This window comes from Haliaeetus leucocephalus, unplaced genomic scaffold, assembly GCF_000737465.1.
Source record: "Haliaeetus leucocephalus isolate CR32 unplaced genomic scaffold, Haliaeetus_leucocephalus-4.0 Scaffold195, whole genome shotgun sequence".
Classification (NCBI taxonomy): Eukaryota; Metazoa; Chordata; class Aves; order Accipitriformes; family Accipitridae; genus Haliaeetus; species Haliaeetus leucocephalus.
The window spans coordinates 9,080,402-9,103,185 of NW_010972631.1; the positions used below are offsets into that span (position 1 = coordinate 9,080,402).

Genomic DNA, 22,784 nt, shown 5'->3' on the forward strand with positions numbered 1-22,784 from the left:
GGGGGGGTGGGGGGGGGGGGGGGGTAAGAGTTCTTAATATCAATTTCTAAGCAACTGGCAGATGAAAGTTAACATTCATTTTATGCTTTGTGTATTATTTTGCAAAAGCCAATCCTCAGTTGATCATTCACAGGTAAATAAAGAAGAGCTACAGTTTCAGAAGTTCCATTTATTTAGAAACACACTGAAGATCTTCTTTATTAAGAGATATAATGAATACCTTTTTGGTTTTTTTACTGGAAAATATTAGTCTGTGGTTACCTGCATATGTAGTCTGTTCCGCTGACATGCACTGAATTGCTTACATTAAAAAAAATGCTTCTGAGCTTTTGTCCCAGCAGAATGGCGGGGTCTCAGAACAGTATAGAATTACAAAGGTTTCAACATCAAGTTTCCCAAACAAGATCTTTTCAAAATCTCATCACTATGATTCAGTTAAAAACACTGTATAATTTGGAACAAGTCTGCCAGAATTTTTCACTGACTTTGTTGGCTCTTATTAAACATATGTCAGTGAGACACTTAGGCTGCATCTTTAAAATTATTAAGGTGGCAAAAGTCATGATAAGTGTTCAATAGCAATAATTAGCTCATCAGAAAAATATAATTGTAATTAAATGTTTATACTAGGATAATTTCCAAATGGTCCTGCTAATTGATAGAAACTGTCAGCCTCCAAAGAGTGATTTGGAGTACTTCACGGGAAATAAAAATACTGTACTTTAGAAAGCAGATTATATGATCATTCCTCAAACATGTTCCCCAGGTGAAGAAAGGAGGAGGAAATTACTCTGGCTGTATTTCAGTTTACTTCATCACTCTTCAGCCATTTGACTTTTGCCCTTTTTGATCTATGGGATACTACTTACAGAGCAGTGGCTTCTCATTCCCACCTGTGTGTGAATTGTAAACAAGGAACTAACAGAGACTTGTGTTTTGCATTCGGTTACATAAAAAGGAGGCAAGCGTGGTAAGTTTTTGCTATTATGGTCTGCAAGGAGACAGCTCTGAATCAATTTTTATACTGAAATAATTTCGGAGCTTTACAAAACAGTTTCCTTTCTTACTCAGACCAGACCCAAGGTTTTGCAGCGTATTAGTAGGATCACATACATTAATGTGGCAGTGCTCTGCCTGGAAAACTCCAGGCTACAGCAAAAAAAACCTTCAGAAAAGTGTATTCATATACAAAATGGAGAACTTGTCCCAGAAAGCATTCTACAGCAAACTAAGTTCGTCTGCGGTATTTCACTGATCTGAGGTGCCCAAGAAATGAATTTGACCTCTTAGTTCGAGTGCCTGATAAAAGAGCACATAAAACATTGATAGAAAGGAGTGCTGTAACAGTGTAAATTAAGTAAAAAGGAAGCTTATATGTTTTTGCAGAATAACTTATACTCAATAACTTTCAGTACTTGTGAAACACTTGTAAAGTATGCAGTTACTTTTGACTAAAATACTGGTAGAAGAATGAGAAGCAGAGCAAGTAGTAACTAGTCATATACTATTTCACAAATGTATTTTCACTTTCCAAAATTTTATTTAATATGTGATACTTAGAGAACATTCTCTGCAACTTACGTACACCACAGGGACTATGCTTCAAAATATAAGCCCACATACATGGCATTGTTTGGGGAAAGTACTTGTATTAAGACACAAATACAAGTTAATGTGAAAGTGTACGTCAAGTTCTTGTTTGCGCTCTATGTTAAAAAAACCCCCAAAACATAGGAGCGTAATAGGATTGCAAAACCTTCACAGATCTGGAGCGAGACTAAAAAGAAGGAATACCTTTTCGCCTTTTGACCCTGCTGGACCGGGATGTCCGGGTCTTCCTGTGACTCCCTGCACAACACAGTATCAGTTTATATTAGTTAAGAAACAATGAAACACAGTATTTCTGCATTGCAGCTTAGTTTTTAAAAGTTGTACTTTTTTAAGGTCATTTAAACCTAATTATGTTTCTCCTCCAGGTTTAAATACTTCTCTTCTGTTTGATACAACAGCTGTGTCCTTCTGATAAGCCCTTTGAAGGGTAAAACTTGTGTTTGCAGTTGTATTTTCACCCTGGCAGACTAAATGCACTGACCTTAACTGGCATCTCTTGATACTGCTAAGAATCGTGCTTTACTGCTAAAATGCCAATTTACATATGCCACATTAAACTTCCTAACTGTGTTACAGTTTTTGAAAGAAGGGAAACATTAGTACTGTCAGCAACCTAGGAATGAATAATGATCATACTAACTAATGTGATCCCATCCCGTATGTAGAAAATAAAATTTTAAAAAAAATTTCCAAGAGGAGTTTTCCCAGAAATACCAACATTTTTTAATGATATTTTTTAGTGACTTTAAATATTGTCAGCTTGTTCTCATACTTTTTTTATTGTGAAACCAAGTGATTAATTGGTTTCAGCACTAAATGTCTACAGAATGCCTAGCTGGAATTATATTTAGATTTTTATTACTAACATTATTACTGTAACTTGGGGACAAATACATAATTAACTGCAAGTTTGCACATCATAAGTCATGTAACCTCACAGAGTCTCTAGCAATGCCAAAACTGCAAACTCGTTTACGTTACATAAACCTTGAGCCCAGACAATGACAGTATTTTCAGTAACATCAACTCACAACATAGTTTCTTTTATTAGAGCCAATACGGGTCAGATTTTATTATCACTCTCCTGAAAGCCAAAAGAAGGGACAAGAAACTAAGAAGATGAAGTTTTACTGGATAGTTGTAGCAACCTCTGCAGGGAGAGATGAGAACACAGGCGATGCCACACACTTACAGACGGTCCGCTGGGTCCTGGTACGCCTGGCAGTCCGGGAGCGCCTTGGAGGCCCTGGAAATTAAAAAACACATGTCTATTTCCTCTCCCACTCATACCTCAAAAAACTACTTATATTCGGTGTGTCCAGCAGTATTATAACTATATTAAAGCGCATTTTCATCTAAAAGGTTGGCATTATTTTTAGGAACGTAAAAAAAGCCCCACTAAGCAGGGAGGAGATTGTCATTGAACAAGGTTAGACACAACTTCTTGCTTGACTGATAAACACTTGTCCTTCAACCCTTCACGCTGTTAGCTTATGCCCTGCATAAATTTTGCTCTTTAGTTGTGCAGATAAGAGCAGGACATTTGGCTTTTCCTTAGAGATTAATTTTCTATTTTCTATCACTAAAAGTTTTTTTTTGATGGTGAGAAGATGTCTACTCAGACTTCTCAATGTTACCTGATATCTAAATGCAATGATGCTTTCTGTCTGATTTATAGATTTTGCTTTTTTGATAACAGAACATGACAGTTTTCATAGTATTTAATGATCTACTTCCCTGCTCTTATTCTATTTGATTGCCTGGAAGTCGATGGATTCTGGTATCCACTTACTAAACATACTGGCGTGCAAATTACTACAGTGGATGCAGGTAGGATTCGAGACAAGCCTGCACGTCACTGAAATCTTTCCTCTGCCACAGCAGGCTTAGGTGCAATTTTAGACGCGTAAAAGTCATGCACTAATGAGAGCTAATCGCTCTCAGTTCCCCCCATCATCCACAAAGGGAAACAGGTCCCTCCCAGCAGTGGTTCATTTTATCTGCAGAGGGTACCTACCCTCTGACACGAGGAATCACCTCAGAAAAGGCGTATTCCTCATGTTAAATGCAGTGTTTAAGAAGGCACGGCTAAGGGGGTAGTCTAGAAAACCAGAGGTCTGTCACCCTGAAATAAGGGCTCCGAGAGAGACTGAGAGAAAAACTCCTGACAGAAATAAATCAGGAAAGGTGTGGAGATGGAGAGAGACATTGATTTCCCTTTCTTGCTCCTACACACAGAGGACACAGATCCACCTCTGCAGCTCTTCAGAGTGGCGATCCAACTGCTAATGTGTTCTCCGCTCATTTGGAATTACTTTACTCTGACAGCACAGTCACCTGGAAAATGAATGTTAAACCAAAGGAACATTTTCTGTAATTATTATTACTGATGTTAGAAAAACCCTCCCCTGAAAAAAGGAATGTTTTAAAAAGGAAGAGAACTAAGCTTCAACAAAGACTAAAGGGCTGTTTGAAGGCACATGGAAGTTAAGGAGCGTATTTCAAAGAGCTTCAGGTGGGCTTCTCAATCTCTCTTCCCGTTCCCATGCTAACCAAATCATAATTCTTTTACAATTTGTAAATTTTTAAAAAAAGTTACTTTTAAACTTTGTAAACTCTTTCATATGTATTTCTGAAAATAAATTCGCTTGCACCCTCATAAATTCATAACCAAAAGCTGCTGCTAAACACTGAAAGTATCAGAGCTACGGCAGCTAACCAGCTATCAAACGGTGAAGAAGCGTGTGAAAAGCTAACTTGCTAACACAGCACAGCACCCTACTGAATCAATAAAAAAATTCAGAATGAGTTTACTCTGGAGTCCTTTAAAAAAACCCTAACTGCCAGTTATAATCTTGCCTTTCCTTTATTACATTCTTAATTGCCTCTAATATCTCACTTGATTCTCAGCAGTCAAATAGTATCCTAATTGTTGAAACTGTTTTGCTAATGCCTCAAACTGCTAGAGTTGAATTATAGAGGTATCCTATGGGGCACATGAAAGATGTGTTATTTTCCCATTTATTTTTTAAGTAAAATTCTGCTTGGGCTTCGCATATGGCTGCCCCATCATTTTAAGGTCAATGTTCTAAATCCAACCTCAGGAAGCACTTGCTTTTAAGAAGCAAAGACATTATGAGCTCTATAGATTGTGTAAAAACAAAGAGGAAAAATAAGCATGATACTTTAGTCCGACAATCTGCTAAGTTCTGGGGCAAAGCAGTAGCAGGAATACATATCTAATGCTTCTGCTGCATCTTTTTTTTCCCTCATATAACTGTTTACTTTAGGAAGCCAAGGATCCTGATGAACACAGATTTTTTTGAGAATTATTCTCGTTCTACTACTGTTTGAATATTCTTACTATATTATGGCCATAGCGCCAAAGAAATGTAAAACGCTCATAACCCTCAATCAATAAGGTCTAAATTCCTTTCATATTTTCCAGGTGCTTTCTCTTGTAGCCAGCACTCCCAAATTACAAGACAGTAGTACATGTTTAACAGTGCCACTTAAGTATTGTGGAATTTCAAAGTGTTCACCAAATATTTTGTAACGGACTACTTATTTTAACTCCTTCAGTTAGCTAAGGTCACTAGGAAATTCGTTTAATTACTCAGATTCATTTGCTTAATAGCTTCTGCTTTGGTAATTTTATTTTTTTTTTGGACAGAGATTGCTCTTGAACTGTTAACTGCAAATATTTCAATATAAAATGAAAGCTATAGCAGCTATTTTGGATTTGGCACCACAAGTCACATGGCTTTTTTTTCTTCTCCATAATGACATAAAAATAACTCTAAGAATGCAGTATATGATGCAAAATACTTTAAATATTTTAAACTCAGTCTCTTCAAATATTTTCCAGTTTCCACTTAATAGTAATTGCTGCTATGACTGTTCCCATCAGAGTATTTGCCTAATGGAATGTTTTTGAAAGTGAATTTTAAAGGGGAACTAACACAATGAAGGCAAATATTTTATAAAACATGAAGTATTTTCTGAAAATATTTGGCATTTGCCTATTTATTGCTCTATTCTATACACCTAAAAATTAGCATTTAAATGCCTGTGAGGCTTTAAAATATACAAATGAGCAAAAATCCTCAAACAAAAATTAAAAAGATGTTTTTTAATTGAGTAATAACATTTAATCTTGTTGAAAATTCAGAATTGAGGGCTATTTATAGTGATACGTTACTATCTCAGCAGTTTCAAAGAACTGAATAACATTCTGTGCATTTCATTCTCGGTCTAGATCTTTATTCAGGTTCAGATAAGAATGCAGCCACTATAGAAATGAAGTAATTTTACCTCATCGCCCTTTTCTCCAGTAAGCCCAGGAAATCCACGTTCACCTTTGCTTCCCTATGAAAATGTAACATTCGAACAAATATTTTCTATTAGAGAACAATGAATTTCATGCTCTGCAGGGCATTTTATGACCTATATTTAATATATGCTAGTATGAAGCCCTTACAGCAATAGTGCCTAAAACAGAAACTTTAAAATATGCCTCCCATCAGGGTGAAAGGAAACGAGTGGTTTTTACCCAGTAGGCAAACCAGCCAAAAGGCCTGACGGAGACATCTTATTAATACCAAAGAGCTTAAATGCTTGCCGAAATGGAGAAAGTACACTTTCATGGAATTAGGCTCAACTATAGGAGATATCTATACGTCAAACCATGTGGCATTTGATCTGATTACAGTGAAGCAGAGTTTTGATCGATGACAGTGAAACTGCAAGTCCCATGGGAACATGGTGCAAAGGCACAGGGCGATCCAGCTGTTGCACGCTCGAGGGAGATAGGGGAAGCTTCCTTCTTCACCACAGGATTCTTGCGTGCCTGACTCACCTAAAACGAGCCTATAGATTGCAACATCCTACTGGACAGTCAGATCTGAGCTAGCTTTAATGGGCGCAAGACACAGAAGAGCTATCCTGGCTTGGGACCTAACTCAGGCTATTTTGCTTACTGTCCTGAGAGAAAAGGCAAACTGACACAGAAAAAAGGGCTGAACCGTAAAAATCGTTTGCAACTTTAGGCTGCTCAGATGCTACAGGGATAGGGATCAGACAAAAAAGTCTCAGAAGTAAGAGCCTGGCCTTTTAACAAGCAACAAAGCCATGTAAAGTACTCTCTTCAAACTTACCTTTGGCCCTTCTCTACCAGGGATGCCTGGAGGACCTCTTGTGCCAGGATCACCCTGAGGAACAGAGAGAAAGTGACAAATAACCATTTTTGTGACACGGGCAGAAGGTCTGATCGATGCAGACCGCTTCCTTCCTGCCTCCGTGACCATCCCTTTGTTTTACCCCAAAACCTTCTCTTCGGTCCTTTCTCTCTTCTACACGATGTACTTGTTCAGATAGCCTTCCTTCCTTCCCTCCCCATCTCTCTCACACTCTGCTCAAACCATGCTAACAGATTTTTAGCTTCATTTTGAGAGGACTCATAAATGCCTTCATTGTGGATAGTCCCAGACACACCTCTGATCAGGTTTGAGCAAACCATCTTCCTTTTAAGGGGTAGGTAGAGAAGAAAGCTACTTCTTACTCTCACCAGCTTCAAATTTATAGTTATTTTAAATGTGATTCCTGCTCTGTTGACAGAAGCATTTTCCAGCTAAATTACAATCTTACAGAAGTGCTAACTACGAACCACAGAGAAATGAAGAATGGAGCATAAAGAATCAGTAAGAGAGAGAATTGATAAAGAGGTAGAAAAGCAGGTACAGGAGAAAGACAGTACAACTGCAAACAGAAAGACTCAGGGAAAAGCCCAAAGGTAGACCTAAAAGAAATCAGATTTGGGAATGCGAAAGTCAATAAACCCTAAGTACATGTATTAATAAAGGATAGTAGAATAGGATAATCCCTCTCTTCAGAAATGATGTGTGCTTTTCATATTGAAATCCTCCTGAGCACACTTTTCATTCTGGAATATGGCAGACCACTTCAAATGTCATTATTTTTCAAAATAATACCTTAGAAATTCTAGACTATTTTCCCCATTCGGTGTATTACCAACCTTAATGCTACAAAGTAAAGCAGAGAATGGGGTATACTTGTAGCAATTCATACTGTGGACTGGATGTGCTGAACAGGCACTTGCTGGCTACTACCTCACATACCTTTCAAACTCTATTTTGCAAAATTCCTACAAAATGCATTTCTTGAGTATTTTTTAAAAACAAAACAAAAATCAACAAAAATCTCAAAATTATTTTGGGCTAGCCAAGTAGGTCAGAATTGAACCTATAGAAACTTTCAGGTGTATATTCTGGTTTAAAAAGCATGCTTATAGTAAACAAAGACATTTAACCTCTGAAAGCGCTTACCTTCAGTACAGCACCCATGTCTCCCACAAGTGGCAGTGCGATCTGAAATTAAAAAAGGCAGTGGCAGTTAATGTTTTACACAACACTACCGATTCAGATGGGTTCTCACTGGTTCTAAAGTTTATATTGTTGCACACATAGCTGATTACATATATATTGGTTGAAGCTATTTTTTTACGAAAAATCAAAAGAAAAATCAGGGTTTCAAATATAGTTAAATATCGCTCTCTATCCAACCTAACAATGAAATTCTTCTTTACAATTCCAATGAAGTTCCTTAAACCATGACAACAGCATAACTCCAGAACATAGTAAATTTCACTTTAAAATAATAATAATAATGTATTGTTGTTTTTGTGGCATACCAGCAACCACTTATCGCTGTTGGAAAGTCTCACAGACTATTCTCACCTGATTATCTTCAATTGTTTTCCTTCTGCTTTCTCCTAGGTTCTGACTCTAACGTGAACTGTAGCATGAACTGTGGAGATGTCAAAGCTAACTTCAATAAACTAGCTCAGATACTGGAAATAATCCAGCTACAGCAACATAAGCAACGTATGCAGTATTTTGTCCTGCCTTTAAACATTAAGAATTAGTGCAAAACTCTGTGGTGCCACCGCTAAATTGCCACCAATACTAAAGCTAACGCATTTAAAGCTCAATCAATAGGTTTACACTGTACTGCAATGTATCTCAGATTTCCAAATGCTGCCATTAAACCTATATTTAAAGACTCCCTGTAAAAACTGATTGCACTGGTTATCATCAGCTTCACTCACAGACTCTGCAATTACCAATGCTGATTTCTTCTTCTTGCAATTGCTAAAGCAAAAATAGCCCTGTGCATGCTATAAAATTAGACACATTCAAAATTTGTTACCGCTTTTGTTCAGTCTGTTTCAATCATTCCCATCTTGAAGAAGAAAAATAAAATGTAAGCACTTTTGTAGCGTATTAGAAAAACTGTCGGTTGGTAGCAATGGGTGTCAAATACCAGCTCAAGAGAAGCACTGCTGAACGTACTTAACCATAGGTGTAATCAGGAGTACCCCATTTACAGGGTAGCATCACCACCTCTGAAAGCACGCTGAGTTTTCTGGGCTGAGACACAGGCACCTAACGCAACCTAAGGATGTAACTATGTAAGCTATGAAGTCCATCCTCTGCACAAAGGTAGACTGTACGAAGACAGTGTCACCTGCTCTTAAAAACTTGTAACAAGGCTTAAAACCAACCACCACATCCCTACGTGGCTTGACTTTTCATCCTTTTCCTTGTGGCAACATTTTACAGATAGGCAGGCCATTACCACGTCATGTCTTGGTCTTTCTGCTGGACTACACAAGTGTAATTTCCCATCTCTCCTCTTCTCGAATGTTCTTATTTTAGCTGCAACAGCACTTTATGATACAGACCCCTAAACCCTCAGCGTGAAAGGGTCCTAACATCCAGCTGCAGGGGCACGCCAGCTACAAGAGCAAGCCTGCTGCGTTTGTGCCATACAGCCCGTCTGCTCTGTACGCACAGCAAGTCCAGCCTAACTGCGAGCGTACCGGAGAGTCAGAGCTGTGTATGCTGAGCTCCAAATAAGTGTATGGTATGTGATGGGCTTTTGAAAATGTTAAAATGGCCTTAATTCTCCGGACTCACTCCTGCTTGCTAGAGTTTCCTTTAAAAGTGTTCTCTCCAAAAAGACTATTTCAGGAGAGCAAAAGGCAGTAATTCTCCTGTTAGTAAGTTTTACCATTTAGATCTGTCTGTTTAACAGTGGCATCAGATTTTTTACTCACATTTAGTTTACAGTGCACTGTGCCTTCCAGAGCTATTCTACTTAGGGATATTGTTTTTTCTCATTAAGCACTTTATGCTCATCTGTCTTGAGTTTAATCTTGTTGACTTCAGACTGTCTCTGAATTTTAAGTTTTGATTATATTTTCAAAAAGCTAGCAATCTTTCCCAGTCCAATTGCAAGTGTTTATATCTACTCATGCTAATGAAATTAAATCACTGACAAGAACCAGGCATGGGAGAGACCATTCTTTCCAAGAGTTGGGTCTCCAGTTGTTGGGACTCCAGACAGGAGCAGGAATAACAACTGAAGTTTTGCCTTTATGCCAATTTTGCAGATATGCACATTTGACTCTCCTGACTCCCAAGTAAAATAATCAATTATCTTTAAGAGTAAGGTTTGGTCTGAGGCACATGCAGGCTTTCTGGATCTTGCAGCGCTCGACTTCGCAAAATCTGTAAAGCTATAGCATTGTTAAATAAAAATCACTGCTGTAATACATACCCGAGAGGAGATGATAACTTCTAAAGTGTGGTGAAAGATCAGAATTTATTTAGTATTTTTGTTTTCAAACCCAGCCACTTAACTTTTTTTTAGTGCTAAAGGGAATTTATTGCTTTAGAGACTAACTATTCTCAGAATTTCATTAAAAATGAATGTCTCTCTTCTGCAGCACAGCAAAATTAACTTTGGAATCCCCAAACTTTTCTCTTCAGTCTTTTAACAGGAATTATCACAGTATGCTCCTTAAAATTTGCATTATACAGAACTGCTTCGGAGACTGAGGAACACTATGCCAAGTTATAGCCTGGCAGAAACTCTAGTATACAAACTGTAACACCTGAAAACAAGGTACTTATCCTGTATATGTGAACATAAGTTTAATTTATACTGCAATGTAATCAAGTAAACAAACAAACAAAGGATCTAATAATTGAAAAATCAAACTAATTTCATCAATTGGACTTCTACACTTGCTAGGCTCTCTCACCTCCTTTAAATTTAAAATATTTGCACCAAAGCAAATGCCCAAGCTTTCTGTGTATACATACAGGATCACCTGGAGGGCCTGGTAGTCCTGGTTTTCCATCTCTTCCTGGAGTGCCCTAGAAAAAAATGTAAAATTTGATGGCCTTAAACCATTGTCGAGGGACACATTACCTCTTGCTGTATATATAGAGAACTGTCACTTACATTAATACCAGGGGTACCTGGAGTTCCTGGTAATCCTGGGGGTCCCCTAGGGCCCTAAGAGCAGGAAAGGTCATTTAGGATTTAAGACTATTTTTCTTTTACTGTAAACATCTTAAACTTAATTATTTTTTTAATATTAAAGAGAAAACTTATATCCTACCTGCACACCTGTGGACCCAGTTGGACCTACAGGACCCTGAAAGAAATCTCCAAATAATCAGTAGTTACACTTTTTGGGACAAGGGAGATGAAATTCATAGAAAAATACTGAATGTGGGATATTGGTACAGTTCGCATTGCAAGAAAGACTTGCTCTAAGATTTGGCTTTAAATCCAAATCTAATTTTGCCAAAATCAGAGAATTCAAGATTTTGCTGAGGCATACCAAAGAATAATGATCTGTGGTGAAACTTGCTATTTAGCTAGGAGATTCATAAGAAAAGTTGATATTCAGTTGAACAAAAACAAATTAGATTGTTTAAATATAAATGGGTAATTTTAAAAATTCAGATTTGAAATTATTTGAACTGAATAAATTGCTTTTAAGGATAATTATTTTAGATTAAGATCTCACTGTGAAACTCTAGTTACCTTGTCAAATATTTTCTCTCTGTATCTGAGTCCTGCCAATAAACAGAACTGTATCGGCTGACTATATGGGTCTGGACTGAAGAGAGATTGCCCTGTTCACCACAGTAGAACTCATGTAATAACATGTACCACCTACCATCTACACCATCAATATCATCAATTTTTTTACTGAATACTCTGAGGACACTGGAGATGGCTTTATTTAAAGGCAATAGAAAGAAAGAAAGAAACCTGGGAAACAAGCTGAATAACTGAAACAGTTACTACTATACAAGTTTAGTATGAATTTACACTGCATCAACTTGCTTAGTGTTTGAATTATAAATGCGCAGAACTGTGTGAAGCAAACTGTGCAAAATCAGGACTTCCTGGCCCAGTACCTGGCATGGTAAGATTCTTATTTATAAGCAGTAGACCTAAGCTTGTAATTAGCAGTCATCACAAATGCAAAAGCTAGGAGCTGATGCAAAGTCTTCCACATCTCTTCCATGTGTCTTTGCCTTTTCCAGTACCAGCATGGATTTCAAAATGCCATCAGCTATGATGTTGAGTATACCTCTTCTCTTGTACCAGTACTCAGGCTGGATTTTGCTGACAACTGCAAACAATTGTTGCTGACAAACAGACACAGGTAGTCTGAAGATGTCTCAACACCATCACTAGGAAGCTCATCTGTAGAGTAGCCATTGACTCTTTCAGTTCTCCAAGGCTTCCATTTCTCACTTAGCACTAGATCTTTCTGGGTCTGGATAAAGGGAAAAGACGCTGAGTTGGGAGTCGAGTCAGAAGGGAGTTCGTGGCCTGGCTTTTTACTATCCTTTGTTTACTTGTTGCAGTTTTCTCAGCGATGTACAGTGAGAAGCCCAAATTCTGGGTGTTGGTATACTTACTGGTGATCCCTGAATGCCTATTCCCGGGGGCCCCATCTCCCCAGGTGCTCCTTGTACACCAGGTAGTCCTCTTTCTCCCTGAGAAAGGTACAAGGCTTTCAGTTACGACAGGTCTGAAAATGTAAACTAGCATATTATCCTTTTTTTTTTTTACTTTATTTTTTAGAAACAGAAATAATATATTTTTTATACCTTTGGTCCACGTGGACCGGGGTTTCCAGGAATACCAGTGGGACCCTAAAAAAAAAAAACAACCCAGGAAAAAAAACAAATTACATTTTGAAATCAAAGAGACTAGCTGAATTTTATTGCCAAAGTTAGACAGCCTTTATAAATAAACTATGACAGATTTACATATGTCTTTGTTGTTAATACCACTGTCACTAGGAGCATGTGTGAGCCTTACACTATTTCTAGACTATATTTTAGTGCACTTACAATACCGCTATAACATATATTTCAATTTTGAAATTACATCCAAAAAAATACTTGTTCTGATTTCTTTCACTGCACAATGAGAATTCTTTAACAGTTGTCCCTACAAGAAATAAAGTCATAAAAGCCTTTTCAGATTATGGACTTACTGGTCTTCCAGGCAGACTTGGTCCAGGAGGTCCCACATCACCTTTTGGACCTGGATGTCCAGGCGGTCCCATAATCCCACCAGGGTCCCCCTACAAGATAAATTTGAATTGCTAATTGAAATGTCAGAATTTCCTCTTATGAAAAAACTCTAAATATTATCAAGGTTATCCTAGAAAGTGCCAGTACTTTGAGGAGAAATAGTGAAGAACCACTCCCCGCCATTTTCCTCCAAAAAGTTACAGAAGAGGAGGAGGCATGGATTACACAACCACTAATAGTAACTAGAATTCTCTTCGTTTTCCATGCTTGCAACACATCTGATCTACATTTCTTTGTCCCCAAGCCCCTAATACGCAGGTCGTCATTAAATCCTGCCAATTAATTCATAGTAACAGCTTTAAACTGTCTCTTTCCAGCTATCTATCCCTAGTGCTAAACCCCGGTCTCCACCGTATTCCTGTTTACATCCCTATTTCTTACTTCAATGCATGCAGCATCTCTTACTCCACATCTCTACAACTCCTCCTGCTTACACAGGTGAATTCGTGCCCTTTATTATGCTGTCCTCTTGTATTTTACACGCTCCTGCATCATTCTCTGTGATTCTTTCTGAATCCACTACTTCCTATTTTGCAAGATGAGTACATTTTGTCATTGTTCCACAGCAATTTTCTTCTCCCACCTTTTTATCAGCTCATTTTGTCAAGCTGTTAATGGATTTTATTTGTTTCCCTTGTACCCCCCACAATGTATAAATACCATAACACATCACCCAGCTCACAGTATGCCTGTACATCCTCTTCTCTCCCCTTCTCTACATTCAATATAGACACACATACCATTTTTGACTCTTGCTGATGTAGCTGAATTCTAACTAAGGGATTTCTCCACAGCAAAATACAATGCCATGAAGAGCTTGGCTCACATCTGAGACAGTATAGCTGCCCCAGTGCTCTGCCAAGAGGAATATATCTGACTGTGAAGTGGGATTTTACACATTAGTCTAGTTAGGACACTACACTGAAAAGGCTGTTCTGTGGTCAGGACCCGAACCGACATTTCTGCACTGCACAGATTTAATGTAAGAGCCCAATGCAACCTCCTTGAAATATTACTTAAATTATGAATCTAAAGAGCGATTGGGTTGCCAAATTGGCCTGCAGCAGGCAGGGGGTTGCTGCTTGTACATTTTAAAATCAATTCATAAAGCAGCCACACAGATGCGCTACAGAAGAATCAAAGGTTACTTCAGAGATGACAGTCTAATATGCTCTAACATATCAAGCTTAATTAAAACCACTTAAAACATACCTTGTCTCCTTTTACTCCTGGGTTTCCTGGTACCCCATGCTCTCCTGGTAAGCCCTGGAATTAAGAAAAATATAACTGTACATTTTTATAGCTATTAGCTTACAGATTATCTAAAATTACAGATGAAAATGAGTTTACACTGGATTATTTACTGTGCATTAGTATTGACCCAAAATGTCAAACAGTACAAGTTAATGAATGCTTCTTTAATCAACTATGTGAATCATTTTTCTTGAAATTGAAATGTAATAATCAAGATTATTTTCTGGACCCTATCAGGGCAGAATGGCAGAGACTGACAGGTTTATGTCTTCAATTTCAAAATAATTCCAAGTCTTGAAAATTAATCATTTTTTCAAGGAAGGTGGTAGCAGGTACAAACTTAAGTTTTAAATAAGTGTCTCATCTTTTTTGCCTATGAAGGGCTGCATGATTTCCTACACTAGTTAATTATTCAAATTTGTACCTTAAAAGCCTCATTGAATTTCTACTCCTGCACATTACTTAATCCACCAAATTCCTTTAAAATGTTTTAGATATTTAATGGACAGTCAAATATTTTCAGCAAAATAAATATATGCCATCCTTTCTTTTGTCTAAATCTCATCTTTCACATTTTGATTTTAACTTCAGCATTATCCCTTGCCCTTTTCATGACGGATTTGTTAGAAATGGAGAGAAATGAAATAGATTAAAATCTAAATAGAAACCATTTAAATAATAGGGAAGGTTAAATTGTGTTCTCTTATTAGGCTGTAACAAATAGAGAAAAATTCTTCCATAACCCTTCAATGCTATTCAACCAACTATTGTATTGAGCAGTTTGTTAAGAATACCAGTAATTTCCACAGTAAATGATAAAACTGCCAAAACTGAACAGTAAAATCTAAGTATGATACTTAATCCAGAATGGAAAATGAACTTTCCGAGAAAAAGACAAAGAGTTTTGTGAACAGACATATGAAGGATGACAACATTTTCATGCCAGTAGTGAGGGTTCAACAGCTATGTGTTTGCTTTCTCTGCTGTATTTTCTTCTTAATACGGACAGACAGCTACTGGTTTCACCCAGCCATCCAAATTAAAAGCATAAGGAAAAAAAAAAGAAAGTACCTTAATGAAGAATATTCTCCTTATAGCAACACAAAATCATTATAAAAATATATGGAAGTTTAAATTTACTGATTATGGATCAGACACCGCATCATACCCTATCTTCTTTTAATATTGACATAAAATATATACAGTCTATCTTCTTTCCTAAGAATTTCTCTGATTTTTTTTTTTTTGGACCAAGATTAAGGGTTATCTTAGGAAAGGAAAGAAGCAAATCTGATCTGCTGGATGACTTTTTGATGATGTATGTGAAAGCAAAACAATTTTCAACCTTTCATAATTTTTATCATGCTACATAAGATGAATTATTATATTTGTTAACCCATAATGTTTCATCTTTAGAAGATAAAAAAAATGAGCCTGAAACTAAATACATGTTTCTATAATGTGTTTAAATATATGTTTTTATATACTAGAATTGTGTGTACAAATGAGTCTCCAAGATCATCTATATCTAGGATCTACATATATTATATGTAGTATTTATTTGTTCATAGTGTCAGTTGATCAAAGATCCAGCAGAACAGCAGTTTAAAAAGCAGCATTTATGAACTCAAGAGGGATGATGGCAACACAAGCAAACCAGAAATGCAGTATTTCGTTGTCTTTCACAGTAAGATTGGGGATCTATATATAAAGAAAAGCACACCAAAAAAGGCTTACAAACTATTGTTATAGAAGACAGGTAGATTAGATACAATTTAAAAAATGCATGCCCCAACTGAGTAGGAAAATAAGGTATAAAGAAACAGTCAATAAGTAACACAGTACAAAATGATTACATGCGGATCTGAATACTAGTTTTTTTTCCCTGCCAGGAGCTGAAGATGCCATACTCCAGCTGTCACTTTGCTTACATCCCCAAGAGTTTTAACAGGTCAACAATAAAAAGTCTTCCAGCTGTGTACCACTCAGAACTGTATTTTTATATTAATAACGTATATGACTTAAAAGTCTGTTCAAATTAAGAGTTGTCTTCCACAAACTAGTCTCAGAGTGTGTGTGGAGAGGCCTAAGACAAAATGCAGCAACAGCAGCTCCTAGATGCTTCTGTTTGTAGAAATAAGATAAAAACCAAAACCAACCCACACAGCAAAGATCAAAATCTCAATTCTTTTCAGATGAATGGCTTAACTGCTAGGCTGAAGCTAACCTCTCCATTGTCTGCTTTTCTTGGTCCACTTCTTGGATCTCAAACCTCCAAAATGGTACTTAAAAACCATTTTATGGTTTATGGAGGAAGGGAGGGAGGAGAACCGGGCTTCACTTGTTAGGTTATGTGACAACACCAGTGTTGTGGACCCAAACCTAATTTCAGTTTACAGGGGGGATTAGGCAGAACATAGTTGCCTGCACACCTAAAAAGAGATTGCGCTATAATTTGGAACGGAGACAGGCAGCCACCTCCTCAGAAGAGGCCTTCTGCTATACTAGGGTGTCAAGGCAAATGCCCAGGGAATTTTCAAGCTTAGCATAACGATGCCTAATAGTTTAAGATGTTTCCTAGAGTATTCAGACTGGATTGAAGTTTCACCTGCGCTCTTCCTGCCCGGAGGCACAAGGGTTACAGATGTGCTGGATCTCGGGGGATGCCCCTACCAGTTTGGGGGATCCTGACCGGCCAGCAGACCCATCAGTCTGTTGCCCAGCGGCGTAACGGTTACAGGCACACTAAAACCCCCATGATGGAGGCCTTGACATGACTTGACAAACCCCAACCAGTCAGCCGACCTCAATGTGGGGCACCCGAAAGTGTAATAACTACAGGCACATTAAAACTCTGCTGAGGCCCCCCACTGCCGCGACAATCCCGACCCATCGGCTCTGCACCCACAGGCATAAAGGTTACGGGCACACTACATCTCTGGTGAGGTGTCCCGTCCCCCCCGCTCCTCCTGGAGGGCCTCCCTCAACAGGCCATGATCTGGAGGTTCAATAAACCATCTGTATCTTGTTTCTGACACTATCTGACAGCCTGTAGTGAATCTGGATATTGGGGTTTATCTAAGAAGCATTGAGATGAGAGCTTTTACCCTCCTTGATTATCTCACGCTCTCAATCGTTCCCTTGTTAAGAGTTACGTTCGTCAGGTCCTGACTTCCCTTTCCAGCTGGGAGATTGTTGCTTGTCCGGGATGGACAACTTGGGCAGCAAGTTGTCTTGGTTTGTGTTGTGCAGCTGCTCACAGCTACCAGTCTCAGGTGTTAGTGACTCAGGTCCCTGGCAATTGTTTCCATGCATCTCCCTGATCTCCATGACCTTCCCCCATTTCCAGAACCTTTCCTCCAACCAGATCTTCCCTTTCTTTCTGGAGAGAACACCTCTTTCCCTTCAGGAAACCTTCTATTTTGGCACCACTTCTTCTTCCGGGTGGCCTCACCCCTCGGTTCCTGCCATCTAAATTAACTGGAGACCCCGGGATGTGTCACTTTTGTTTAGTCCAGGTGCTATCAAAATTAAAAAGCAGCCTCTACTGTTGCATCTAACAAGTAATAGGCTTCTGCTTGACAAGTCAATTGTTCAGGTTTTGACATTCTTGCGTGGACGCATAAACACATATTATCTGCCACCTGTCAGTGTTCACAAATTAAGCTATTTTTCACCTGTGGCAACCATATAATGGCTTTAGGTGCTTTATGACTGTCAGTAAGGCTCTGCACAATTAAATTGGAATATCAACCAACAATCATAAGAATAATCTCTCATTCCACTTTCTGCATAAGTATTTTAGTAATTTAATCTATTAAACAGTAATTAAAAAAGGAGTTTTCTATTAAATTATTTCCAACAAATACTTTTACTCTGGCTGAGGATTTTAATATTGTCTCTTGTTTTAACAGAATCATGTTTTGCTTTGAATATGAGTTTTACTCATAAATCTGACCTAAATTCTAAGATAATAAACATAATTGTTTATTCTATTCACCTTATTATTCTTTACCCCTTTTAAAGGAAGTAAAACAATTCAGAATAATACAAAACCATAGACAGAAATAAGGAAGGCCATGTGTTTAAATCCTTGGGGTACTCTTACTTTCCCTGTTTCTTCTCATTTTGCTCTACACACACTGTCCTTTCCAGCTCATGACGTAACACTATTAAAACTTTGCTGGAGATCTTTTAAATTTTCACCTACTCCTGTGAGATAAGAGTGATTTTTGTAGAGCTAATTATCTGTGAATCAGACAGATTAGTATTATCATTCTTACTTGTTCAGCTGGTAACACAAGGATGAAAAGAACACAAGCAAATGGCAGAACTCTATCCTGCGGCATCCCATACTACTGTGCTTCAAGACCTGATTGCTATAGTACCACGCACAAGAGGAGCAACTATGATAACCTCTGTGGTACTGCTTCACCGGCTAACTGTTCACACACCATGCTTCTCCAGGTTGGTGAAACTGCACAATACATACAACTTCTCCTGGCAGTCCCCTGGGTCCGACAGGTCCTGGAGGTCCTGGCAGTCCCTGTGAAATGATAGAATACACACTTGAGGTTAAAGTCAAGACACCTGTTGGAATTTGGTGTAAAGCATTCTCATATATAAATAAATCAAAACATCTGGCATTAAGAATTATCTTCTACATGGAGTAAGAAGTACAGAGTTTGCTCATTCTCCCTTAACCTAACGTTTAGTCCAATAAATCTTTGGGACTGATACATACAAAATCCAAAGTATGTATACAAAGCAAATACAAGTAAATAAAAAAGCACTACCTAAAGGGAAAGACAAAACAAAAGGAGTAAATCAACATTTCTTCCCTCAAGGGAGATATCTAGAAGTGATTTTTTTTACTACGTGGTAGGTGTTCCTTCTCTTTTTGGAACAGATCTCATCATAAGGACTCCAGAGCACTGAAAGAAAGGGGGACTGAAATGTAGAGATAAAAGGATGACTTGGTGGAAACCTAATGATCCTTTGGATCTCTATGAGCCTTTTCTGGAAGGTATACAGTGTGAGGGTGACCTAGATTTCCAGTGCAGTAACAACAATTATTTCGGTAGCTCCTACCAAGGAAGGACATTAGCCTCCAAAGAGCAGTCTAAGGAGTTAGAGTGGAGAATCATTTTTAAGACCACAGTTTCACGGACCCTGTAGCTGCATCTATTCCCCCTGGGACTTCTTTTGACGATCTAAGGAACTTGGGTACTATCACATCCAACGTGTATAGTATTGGGTGGAGGTTACATTTTCACAGTTTCCAATTCTACCTTTATTTGATACAATTCAAGGCATCATGAGAGATTCTCAAGAACACTTGTGCTTCAGTTACTTTCTTCAAAGAGAGGCAATGACTCTGCAGTCTCAGGATTCAACATAGGAACTGCTAACGTACTGGCAGTGGTACCCCCTGCCTCACTGATGGATGAAGAGAATACACCCAGCTACTGGTGGATTTGTAATTGCAAAATGGGTACTCATATTCTTGAGTGACCAAATAACATTTAAGCTTTGCATAAATATTCCTTGCTGACTGATGCTGAGATCAACAAGAATTTTATGAACTAAAATTGCCATGACCCATGCACAAACTTTTGATACAAAGTATTTGCATTTTCTGCCCTTTAATACCAGCTAAAGAGTTGATAGCATTCAGAGTCCTCTTATACAACAACATAGAATGTAATGGCTGTTAATACCACTAAAATACCTTTCACCTACCTTTGATCCTGGATTTCCAGTAAGACCAGGTGGTCCAGGGTCTCCTGTTTCACCCTAATGAGATTGTTTGAGAAAATAAAAAAATCCAAATTTACTGTTATGTCCCTCAGGATCAGCTATGTACCCCAGTGATGTATATAGTACAAGTCAAAAAATACCTTATTTCCTTTTGATCCCTCTATTCCAGTTTCTCCCTGAAAATAGCAGGTACAACCGCAAGAAGTTAAAACTTTAACTTAAATAAGAGTTTTATTTGCTACTTTAAAATATTATAATATAGTTTACAAACTTAACAAATATTGAGAAAGCATTAAAGAATTTCTGATGCCTTCTGCAACCTCTGGAAAGCATTCCTCTTTCAAACTAATTCTGTTTGCAGTTTTTCCTAGTGTTTTAAAGAAAAATTGTTTGAAAACACCACGTTTGCTTAAGAGCTTCTCCAGTCTAAAGCCTATTTGTCACCACTAAGTCTCTACTAGTGACACAGTATTTGTCTCCAAAACCACACATTATTACAGTATGCCTTATTTTGGTCATTATAATATGTTAATCACAAGTATCTGAGCAACCTTCAGTTGTGTATTAAACAACATAACTAGCTTTTGTCAAATGTCATAAGAGAGGACAATAGTTAATTAAAAATAAGCAACACATGTAAACTGACTTTTACAGAATAAGTGTTCTGAAAATATCCCCCAAAATAAAAAAATTATGCACATATAAAATGGCTATATGAAAACTGCCTGATGTTAAATGCCACACTGGAAAAACTGGTAAAACAATTAAAATAATGCAGTTCAGCCCATATATAATTTTGTGCAATAACTGAAAGAAAGAACCTTCAGGGAACAAAAAAAGTATGTACTTTAAACTCAGTTCATGGACTATACCAACTACAGAAATGCTGAAGAACAGGGCATTTCTGGTTTTTATTTATAACCTGTGTGGACCTGATATGTGTGTAAGAAGGAGACAATACATACACTATCCTACATAATCACTGAATCTAATGAAAGTGTACAAAGAAAAGAATTACAGCATGAATACAGTATGAAAATCATATCAAAGGTAAATTATTCATATCATCATTAAATCCATCTATACTTACTGGCTCTCCTTTGTCCCCTTTTTCAGAAGGCTCTCCCTATGGAAACATAGGGAAGAGGTTAACACAGATTTATTTAAAACGGTAAATGGTACATATGTCTGGTTTTGGTGAAGAGTCCTTGAAAAATTTTGTGGTTTTTTTTTTTTTTTTTTTTTTAAACCTATATAAAATACAAGTATGTGGACTACAAAAGTTTACTTGACAGATGATGCTGATTTAATTGCAAGACCACGACATGCATGATCCTTTCAAGCAGGAGCACAAGGGAGGGTCAGCAACGTGAACTAAAAAGAGCAATGCTGCGTACAAATCTGAGAAGTTCTCAAACACAAGTGCTTTATAACACACAAAGTCATGAATCTGTCATATCGACAGAGTAAAAACAGTTTCTGCCTGCATGAAAATGGCTTATACACAAGGATATGACCAAAGAAACCAACTGGAAGCTTAACAGCTGAATAGCAAAATGCCTGTTATTCAGTGGATGAAGAACTGGGTACATCACATGTTCCTAGAAAAACACAATACACACCTATCCCCAGTAACACCCCTGCCCTGCCATCTTTCTGGAAAATTTAAACTTAAACCAAAAGATATTAAATTAAGAAGTTTATTTATGAATTTTAATAATTTAAAGCTCCTGTTTTTTCATATAGATATTGAAGATCACATTTGTAACTTGAAAAAGTATGAATGGCGTCTAATTCATGAGGCAATCACTGGTCATAAACTTATATAAACATAATTTTAAACTGGTATTCAGTAAAAGTCTGAATGTGTTTACAGTTAAGGACTTTGCGAGCTGTTGGAACAGGGAAATTCATTTGCGTACGAAAATACTCTCTCAAGGAGGGGCTTGAGTAAATTACTGAGGACATTGAGAGACTAACAGCTTTTCCTATGCCCAAATATATTTTCTTGATCCTGAGTATATTTTCCAAGATTTGATTCATAATCAGTACATTCAGCCACATGCTACTATCACACATAAGCACAGAAGTAAGGAGTTAATTTACCTTTTCTCCTTTTGTGCCAGTCATTCCCAATTCTCCTTTCTGACCCTTTTAACAAAATAAATTATATTTAAAACCTTTTATATTCTAACAAATGCAAATAAACTCCTCCTCTCCTTCAACTGTACTTTGTTCTGTGTAGAGCACAAAATCTTAGCTTTTATTGCAATGGAAATCTGAGCTTTAAACATCTGCAAATTAATTTAAATGACTGTTTTCTATAGCAGACCTGCAGGCTTCTCAATAAAAAACATTGTCAATCCTGTGACACATCCAGAGCACTTGCCTCTCTTCTTCCAAGTTTAAAAGGCATCCAATTGTTAAAAATTCATTCCAGTGTTTAAACAGGACAGACGCCTATAAACAATACGCTGTCATATGGTACGGATTCAGAATTTGACCTCCATGTAATTTTTAGAGGTCAAGTATAAGTATTTTTGGTATAGCAAGTCCCATCATTACAGAGAAACTGCTTTAAATATTCATGATTTACTATTAAAAGTATTTTTTGAATTTCAACATTTTAGACCCTTTTCTCCCTAACTCGCAGGCCAGCTCATT

General features: G+C 37.5%; 1 protein-coding gene across 1 annotated transcript in view; it reads right to left on the bottom strand.

The window, feature by feature from the left end:
* COL19A1 (collagen, type XIX, alpha 1) overlaps positions 1-22,250 on the bottom strand; it is a 51,236-nt gene extending 28,986 nt beyond the window's left edge. The window contains exons 1-17 of the mRNA XM_010565830.1: positions 22,227-22,250; positions 21,211-21,246; positions 20,261-20,296; positions 20,103-20,156; positions 14,319-14,372; positions 13,007-13,096; positions 12,615-12,659; positions 12,423-12,500; positions 12,089-12,277; positions 11,102-11,137; positions 10,942-10,995; positions 10,800-10,853; positions 7,956-7,997; positions 6,768-6,821; positions 5,926-5,979; positions 2,804-2,857; positions 1,795-1,848 (exon numbers count right to left, since the gene is read on the bottom strand). Coding sequence (XP_010564132.1) covers positions 1,795-1,848; positions 2,804-2,857; positions 5,926-5,979; positions 6,768-6,821; positions 7,956-7,997; positions 10,800-10,853; positions 10,942-10,995; positions 11,102-11,137; positions 12,089-12,277; positions 12,423-12,500; positions 12,615-12,659; positions 13,007-13,096; positions 14,319-14,372; positions 20,103-20,156; positions 20,261-20,296; positions 21,211-21,246; positions 22,227-22,250 — 1,008 coding nt within the window. The remainder of the gene's footprint in view (positions 1-1,794; positions 1,849-2,803; positions 2,858-5,925; positions 5,980-6,767; positions 6,822-7,955; positions 7,998-10,799; positions 10,854-10,941; positions 10,996-11,101; positions 11,138-12,088; positions 12,278-12,422; positions 12,501-12,614; positions 12,660-13,006; positions 13,097-14,318; positions 14,373-20,102; positions 20,157-20,260; positions 20,297-21,210; positions 21,247-22,226) is intronic.
* Between the last annotated feature and the right edge of the window lie 534 nt (positions 22,251-22,784).